General features: G+C 37.5%; 1 protein-coding gene across 1 annotated transcript in view; it reads right to left on the bottom strand.

Annotated features, from left to right (window-relative positions):
* Window positions 1-787: 787 nt before the first annotated feature.
* Window positions 788-8,868, bottom strand: part of LOC100187339 (tyrosine-protein kinase HTK16-like) — a 14,005-nt gene continuing 5,924 nt past the window's right edge. The window contains exons 10-17 of the mRNA XM_002121076.3: window positions 5,886-5,940; window positions 4,988-5,164; window positions 4,202-4,348; window positions 3,336-3,466; window positions 2,553-2,699; window positions 2,151-2,277; window positions 1,641-1,723; window positions 788-1,197 (exon numbers count right to left, since the gene is read on the bottom strand). Coding sequence (XP_002121112.2) covers window positions 1,092-1,197; window positions 1,641-1,723; window positions 2,151-2,277; window positions 2,553-2,699; window positions 3,336-3,466; window positions 4,202-4,348; window positions 4,988-5,164; window positions 5,886-5,940 — 973 coding nt within the window. The 3' untranslated portion in view covers window positions 788-1,091. The remainder of the gene's footprint in view (window positions 1,198-1,640; window positions 1,724-2,150; window positions 2,278-2,552; window positions 2,700-3,335; window positions 3,467-4,201; window positions 4,349-4,987; window positions 5,165-5,885; window positions 5,941-8,868) is intronic.

Here is an 8,868-nt window from a genome sequence, read left to right as displayed (position 1 = left end):
AGCAGTTACATCAAGCCAAAGCCTCAAATTAAAATAACACGCCAAAACATTTATTCCCATGCACGCACTCTAGAAAGCAGCTGTAGGGCGAACATAAATTATGGCACCGCAGCAGCACGAAAATCCAACACACGAACGGAATATTTGTTGCAGCAAGAGTTTTTTAAATACTGAAGCCACACAGTTGGCACGCTATGAGGCTTATTCAAATAGAAAATAAAACGGTTAGATAAGAACTTAAAACGACTAACAACCAAAGAATAAGAACCTACCGCTACACAGCTAACACTGAAATGAACTAAAAAGACGAGCGCATGGCCAGACGAAACACAAGAAAACCAAGGAATGTAAATTGCAATTAACGGGGAATGTAAGACGCGCGCCGGCATCCGCAACGACTAACTTTAAGGAAATTTAGAAATGACGCTGTAGTTTACAAATAATATGCTTTTGCTTATTTGCTGTTTAAAGACTCAGCAATTTAAAAAAATACGCAATATTTAATCTGACTAATATTTCTTAATTAAAATTGAATTTTTGTAGCAATAATTATAAAAATTAACTGACTTTTATTAATCAATATTTATCAGTTTGGGACCAAACCAATTATTTCTTTTCTAACTTTACTTATAACCTAAATTCGCTATAACGAACTTTAACTTTTGTCATAAAAATAGTATAAAACTGCAGAGTAATTCAGTCTTCCCGCCAATATTCATTTAAAGGGAACTGACTTCCGCTGTGTAACAATCAATCACCTGTTACGTCATAAGCACCACACACGTCATTTGTGAAGCAAGAATGTATTGAATGATTGAGCTGAATATATAACTCTGCATACGTCATAATAACTGCCTATGTCACTTAAAAGCATTGTTGAGGCAAGACCTTACATTGTGATGTCACAATACAATCATCATGATGTAAAAACATGGCGGAACATTAAAAAGAATTAAAATGAGCAATTGCAGCATTCATTGTATGCATAGGCAGAACGGTGAATCAATTTAAATCCATTATTAACTTATTTTATCATAATCGCAACAACAAACGCTACTGTGATGCAATAAAATCACATTAAGTACAATAGTTCACTGGTGGCCAGGGACTTGCATATTGAAATAATCAGGGTCGTTTCGAAACTTGGTGTGAAGCCTTCGAAAAGTTGGTCGTTCATTCGCCTGGTACGCCCAACATCTGCAAATAAATGATAATTTGTTAAAAGTATTGTTAAAGTTGAAATAATTTTCGTTTCATATGGGTGAGGTCGTATGCTAAAGCAGGTGACATGATTTGGCCCCTCAACAGTAATTGTCAGCCATAACGAAACACACCTACAAAGTTACATACGTGGTAACTCGTAAGCGGGCACGACGTGTATGAAACAGAACACCTGTGATACAGTAGGGTGGGGGAAGACGGGACACCTTTTACCTCTATTTTCTCGCCCCGTTTAGTAGTAAACAAAGAACATACAAGAAATTATTAAAGTAAATGCCCATGACTCCCATTGACCATTAGTAATTGTTTAAAACACGATCAGAATATTTAGATATTATGTGCTAAAGTTGTCCCATCTCCCCCCATACTATATAACAAACGGCCACAAAAATAAATAAGTTCATAAAACAATAACTTACTGTGACATAATAGAATAAACTTTATCGGGACAACCGTCAGGTTTTTGTAATCTTCGTTTATCGTCTTCAATATATTGGATAACCTGGTGGAATAATCATCATTGTTATGTAACAATGGTTACTGTTTATCTTATTATCTCATTATGGAAACCAAAAATTTAATCAATTTTGCAAAATCAATTACATTTTAGAAATATTTTGTCTATTTACTAGGAATTACTCAGTCAAGGTAAAACCTATGTAGTTGATAACAAATAGAAGATTTCCATGCTACTGTTTAAATGCCAGATTGCCAGGCACGTCTTTCCGTCATATTCAATAGACCACAAAATCTTAGGTTTCCTGATAATTTAAATAATGGTTTTAAAAGCTTGGAACTAGTGGATATTAAATCAACATTAAGGTATATTCTTTGTCTGTGAGATTCTGCAACGTAACGTGCCATGGGAACTTAGAGTTAGACCATAGTTTTTCTAACGAAGTCACAATCTGTATTATAACGCAAGGCACCTGAGCCCCTGTCATGTTCCCATAAGGTTGGTCTCCGCGTGAAAACATTTCCCACAACGTCACCCCGTAACTCCATACGTCGGAACTCGAGGAAAACGTTCCGTAGTTTATCGATTCTGGTGCATACCTGTCGACGGGAAGCATGAGGTGATTGTATAAAAATTATTTAACCATTTTAGTGGTGGGGCAACGACAGTCGCTATAATGGGTGTTTTGTGTCATACACCTTGTGCTCGCTTACAAGTTACCATGTATGTAACTTTATCGGAAATTCCTTTTCTGTATAGCTGACAATTTGGACAACCCATTAGTGACCACTGGGTTAAAGCAATTGTCGGTAAAGAGTTATAGGAAGGCTTGCTAACCACTGCTATTACTCAACAGCGAGCACGAGGAACTCACCATTTAACAGGCCACCTCCCGCCAGCCGAAGCTTTATAATAATTACTCCCAGCACCAACTGCTCTGCTCAATCCAAAGTCAGATATTTTAACGAGTTGTTTACTTGCGAGTAAGATGTTTCTCAATGCAAGGTCGCGGTGGACAAACCTGTTACATCATAATGTTTAGTGTTACATCATTATATAGATAATGTGAATACGTGATAAAACAAACTATTTTATAAACAAAATAATAAAAATACTAAAAAGAATGTATATATGTAATTTTGAAAGTAATTATCCCCTATGTGTGTAAGTTAGTCAAGCCATTGGACCTGGGATGTCGTTGGCCTAGTATTCTTGGTAAAAATACAAAGATTGAGTAATGTTGTATTATTGGGGTAATGAGCAAACTCTGGCCCAAATTCCAAGTCCCACTATACGTCGTAGGAATTCACCCATATAGAATACTAATATAATGTTATAAAACATTACATACTGCAAGTACACCATGGAATTATTCAAGATTAAGTTATGCTGTAGAATTGCAGCAATGAACCAAGTTTGACCTAAAAACTGAGTCCTATGATGAGCCATGCTGCATGACCTCACTTATGTACAATACTAATATAATGTTACAAAACATTAAACATATCAAGTACGCCATGAAATCATTTAAGATTAAGTTATGCTGAAGAATTGCAGCAATGAACCAAGTTTGACCTAAATTTTTCATGGCATTCTATGCAGAGAACCTCATCCATATATAAAGTTATAGAACACTTGATATATATCAACGACCCACCCTTTTTCTTCGAGGTAAGTCATCCCGCTTGCTATTTGTGCCGCCCATAGTTTAAAGTCGGACACCGCCGTGTGCATGGGGTAATCAAGTATGTAATCCAATGCTGAACCCATGGCTACAAGTTCTTGAACCTGAAGCGATGTTGGGTTAGTTTATATGACCCTAGATATTTACTGTGGCAAAAGCAAATTGCCATAGGACATTGCTAGTTTAAAGTTGCCATGGCATGACTTTTATAGCGCGGTGGCGTTTGTCACGGACATTTAGCAGTGGAACCATATGCTATGCTTTAGGATTCCATACGAAGAGAAAAGGAATCTCCCTTATTAAGTGTCTATACACTACCTCAGAGGGGTCTAGATGGTAGCACCCTTTGGTTTTACAGTAATGGGCCAACTCTGGTCTAAATTTCATACTCCCAAGCTAGCCTTACAATAAGGCAGTTTATAAACCTTACTTATATGGAATAGAACTCATTATAATTTAGGGTAATGGGTAAATTCGAACTCAAACCCAGATCCCTGCCATACACACTTTACCCACTTTGCCAGCAACCTGGCAAAGTGGTTAGCGCACCTGCCTGTAACCAATAAGTAATGGGTTCAAGGCTCGATGTTGCTACCATTGTGGGCATATGTGTCCTTGGGCAAGACACTTAAACGGCAATTGCTTCAACCCAGTGGTCACTAATAGGTTGTCCAAAAAAAAAATAATCACCCACAATCCACAAAGTAACATACATGGCAACTCGTAAGCTGGCACGGGGTGTTTCAACACCAATGTTATAACGACTGTCGTGTTCCGGCCACGCGAGGATAAAGCAAGTTACATTCATTTATTCATATACCCATACACCCCCCACTCACCATCATCAGCGTCTCCCCCCTGCATATTCCATACAACTGCACAATACATGGATGGTCTAGCTCCATCATCACCTCAGCTTCCCGTTGAAACTCGGTCTCCCCCGTGTTTATGTGCTCACCGTGGAGGGTTTTTAGTGCAACGGGAATCTGGGGAAAGTAAAGGATTTAAATTTGCTATTGGGGAGTTTTAACAATGAAGTGTTATTTAAAGAAGCTTTTTCTTCAGAGGTTATGGATTCAAGGCTCGTCACTGCTAGTTTGCCACCATTGTGGGCGTATGTGTCTTTGGGCAAGACACTTAACGACAATTGCTCCAACTTATTGGTTACTAACGGGTTGTCCAAATTATTAGATATACATAAAAAAATGAACAAAAATCTTTAAAAAAAAATAATCACCCACAAAGCAACATACATGGTAACTCGAAGTTGGCTCGCGGTGTTATAACGACTGTTGTTTCCAGGACACGCAAGGATTAAGTAAGTTACATTTATTCATTCATGCATGAGTGACATTACAACAAAAGCAATACTTGCCTCATACCTAACACCATGGGTGGACAAACTCTATTTTATTAAGAAACTTCTCCCAATCAAATATGTAAAAAGTAGATTTTACCATGGCGGCATCGAACAAATTTAATTCTCCATTAGATGGTGAAAAAATTAGGCCATAAGGCCCATAACATCAACGCACATATCTAAGCGAAATCTGGTCTAAATCCCTTGACAAAGACACCCATAAAGAACAGAATGAAAAAGAAAGTATATACATTACAACTAATACCTGTTTGCCAGCAGGGTTGGTCCACACACCATTAAGCACGGATCCGAACTCTCCTTGTCCCAACTCACGCCCCAACACCACGTGCTCAGGTTTAATAATCCGGGGTCTCGGGGGTGTGGGGGTGGGAACGTGGCGCTGGTGGTCCACAAACTTCTTCTTGTCTTCAACCACTGGAGGCTGAAGAGGGAAATGTTAATATCTAGTGGTGTATATTAAGAGGGGCCAAGCTTTTGCTTAGGAGCAAAAAAAAATTGACCTTGAAGCAATAAGAATGTTTGAAAGATTTGGTTAAGATAAGTTGGTTGAAAAAACGAATAGTTTACACACGCCTGATACGAAAACAAAATTTGGCTTTAAGAATGTTTAAAAGATTTGGTTAAGATCGGTTGGTTAAAAAAAACAGTTTACAATGAGTCAACTTTTGACTTAATCCCAAGAATACACCTATAGTGTATTTGATATGTATATTAATTTACTGAGGGCTGGTAATGGTAGGATATGACAATATGTAAATATGATAATATCTAGTGGGGCAATGAGGGCCAAACAGTGTTCTTCTAGTGGGGCAATGAGGGCCAAACAGTGTTCTTCTAATGGGGCAATGAGGGCCAAACAGTGTTCTTCTAGTGGGGCAATGAGGGCCAAACAGTGTTTTTCTAATGGGGCAATGAGGGCCAAACAGTGTTCTTCTAATGGGGCAATGAGGGCCAAACAGTGTTCTTCTAGTGGGGCAATGAGGGCCAAACAGTGTTCTTCTAGTGGGGCAATGAGGGCCAAACAGTGTTCTTCTAGTGGGGCAATGAGGGCCAAACAGTGTTCTTAAAATATAGTTTATATAAAGAATATACAATTGTAAAATAGTTTTCTATTAAACCAAATCGCTTGATATTAAAATTACCTTAACAGGAGTAGGAGGGGGGAGAATTGGAGGTCGATCGAATTGGTGATTGTATCTGAGGGTAGAGTGGACACTTGTATAGTTAACAACTTGTATGGTGTACAATGTAGCTACGTATGTATAAAAACGCAAAAAAAGAAAAAAAAACGGAAAAAAGCTTTCATTTCTATCAAAAACAGAAAGTTAAAAAAATTCTGTGTCTGTGGGCGAAGTAAACAAAGTTAACTTGTATGTTATTTAAAGAGGCTTCATAGGTATAACGAAACGCAAAAAAAATTTTTTAAACGCAAAAAACTTTTTCTAATAATAACAGAAAGTTGTAAAATTCTGTGACGTTATTATTATATAGTAGGGTGGGAAAGATGGGACACCTTTTCTTACTATTTTCTCGACCCATTTGGTAGTAAACAAAGAAGATTCAAAGAATTATAAAACGGTATCCTCACGACTTTCATCATAGACCGTTGTTAATTGTTTAAAACACGATCAGGATATTTGCTAAAGGTCTTCTATCTCCCCCACCCCACTATACAGTGTTTAAAGAATGTTTGCTACTTATTTACAGCCATAGGTGTCAAGGTATTCTATCATGACACAAACTCACCCATCTAAACCCCACATATACTTGCCAACCATAAGTGTCAAGGGCGTCAAGTGTCAAGGGCGTCAAGTGTCATAAGTGCCAGGGTGTCAAGCCATAGGTGTCAAGGTATTCTATCATGACACAAACACACCCTTCTAAACTCCACATATACTTGCCAACCATAAGTGTCAAGGGCGTCAAGTGTCAAGGGCGTCAAGTGTCATAAGTGCCAGGGTGTCAAGCCATAGGTGTCAAGGTATTCTATCATGACACAAACACACCCTTCTAAACTCCACATATACTTGCCAACCATAAGTGTCAAGGGTGTCAAGTGTCAAGGGCGTCAAGTGTCAAGGGTGTCAAGCCATAGGTGTCAAGGTATTCTATCATGACACAAACACACCCTTCTAAACCCCACATATACTTGCCAACCATAAGTGGTACAGGGTGAAGTTAGTTCAGCAGGCAGTCCGTCCGAACGTCGACAATAATAATCTACAAGGTATTCGAGCGACGTAAATAATGGACCATCATCAATGTAATACCACTGGTTGCCCTGTGTAATAGTTATGACTCATAATGGGTTAACAATAGTTATTATGATTCACACAACTTTGTTTGATGCTATACTGTCTGTGAGTAATACAGATCTTGGGTTAAAAAGTAGTTTGTTTTTTTTTTAGTTTAATTTAACCTATTTGTGGTTTGGTTGTAAACATATTGTGTATATATTCAACTTGTGTATATTTCTATGTTTGTCTTTATGCCACAATTATTACACAAAAATTAATGTTTTGCCCGTGCATAACTGACTACTACTAGTATATGGTTATAAGGAAAAAGAATTAACACTTATCTAAAGTTAAAATAGCAAAGACTGGCACGCCATGAAACTGGGATTTTGGCCGCAGTTTACCCATTACCCTAACACCTAGGGTCTTACTACTAATTAGTGACCACTGGGTTGGAATAATTTTCGTATTAGTTGAGCACCTGAGCATTGAACCCGGTACCCTTTGTTTATGATGTAAGCAACTAACCACTAAAACCATGAGAGTTATAAACCAACTTACCCGGTTCCTTATCTCATAATTATAGACAGTTTTATCGTGAGCCATAGTAAGCACATGTTGACCGGGGTTACGTTTACTTAATCTAACCATGAATGAGCCATCAACAAGACCAGACATCTCAAGCATTTCTACAGCTTTCTGGAGGCGGAAAACATAGGGGTTAGTTATGTTATACTATGGTTTCCTGCCTATGTTATGTAGTTTGGTATTGAAGAGTTTTATTTAGCGCTGGTGTGATTTAATACAGCTTTCTGAGGATGAAAAACTTAGCCCAAATTATGGTTTTCCAGTACACATTTGTGTAGTTCAGTATCAAAGCGTTTTATTTAGCACTGGTGTCATTGTATTTTAATACAGCTTTCTACGTTTGTATAACATAATAGGGAGGTATATTCAATTACCGTGTTCTAGGCCATGTTATGTAGCTTGGGATATTAAAGTGTTTTATTTACCACTGATTCTAATGTATTTAAACACAATTTGTAAAGCAAAGAAAACTCTATTATATTAAATAACCCTCATCCCTGGTAGCAATATTTGCTGAATATACAACTTTAAATATTAAACGAAATACCAAAAGCACTCACAAATCTATCCATAGCATCGTGCAACCAACTGGTTTGTGGGCGTTGTGGTTTAGGAGGTCGGTATCGCTCCAATACTTGGATACACTGCCGGTGGTTACGTTTACGTGCCAGGTCCAATGGTGTTTCCCCATTTACACAACTGAGGTTTAGAATATTTGAAATTAAAAAATATATCTTAATCTTACTTTTTTAAATTTCAGCAGGGAATGGTTTTAAAGAATGCTATAGAAGACAAAAGTAAATACTACATTTAAATATGGGTTTTTCATCTATAGTATTAGGATTTCATATTTACAATTTGAGGAGTAATTCCCAACCTCAGTTAAAAATTACTGAGCTGTTTCTTAGCAGTATGCAATGCCAATTAATTATACGAAACTATCAAGCTTGGTTTAAAAAAAATTGCCAATATTGTTTTGCTCCAACCTAGTGATCACTAAATGTGTTGTAAGAACATCAGTGTTGTATAACAGGTGAACTCTTTCAGTGTTTACAAATAATTTCAAATATTATTTTTGATATTTATTTTTGAAAAGTAAAGTTGTACAAGCTTGAACAGACACTTTACAGAACCCAAGATTTAGGTTTGAAATGTGCATTANCCCAACACCCATACAGCACAAAGTCTTTAACTATTCACTAAATATACCATCCTCCCCACGCAACTCACCGTGGATGGCAAGCAGCTCCATGCACAAGCAATGTTTCAATGCAAGCATGGTGCCACAGTACTAGCTTCA

This window comes from Ciona intestinalis, unplaced genomic scaffold, assembly GCF_000224145.3.
Source record: "Ciona intestinalis unplaced genomic scaffold, KH HT000059.2, whole genome shotgun sequence".
Lineage (NCBI taxonomy): Eukaryota > Metazoa > Chordata > Ascidiacea > Phlebobranchia > Cionidae > Ciona > Ciona intestinalis.
The sequence above is the reverse complement of the archived record's forward strand: the minus strand, read 5'-3'. Positions and strand labels throughout refer to the sequence as shown.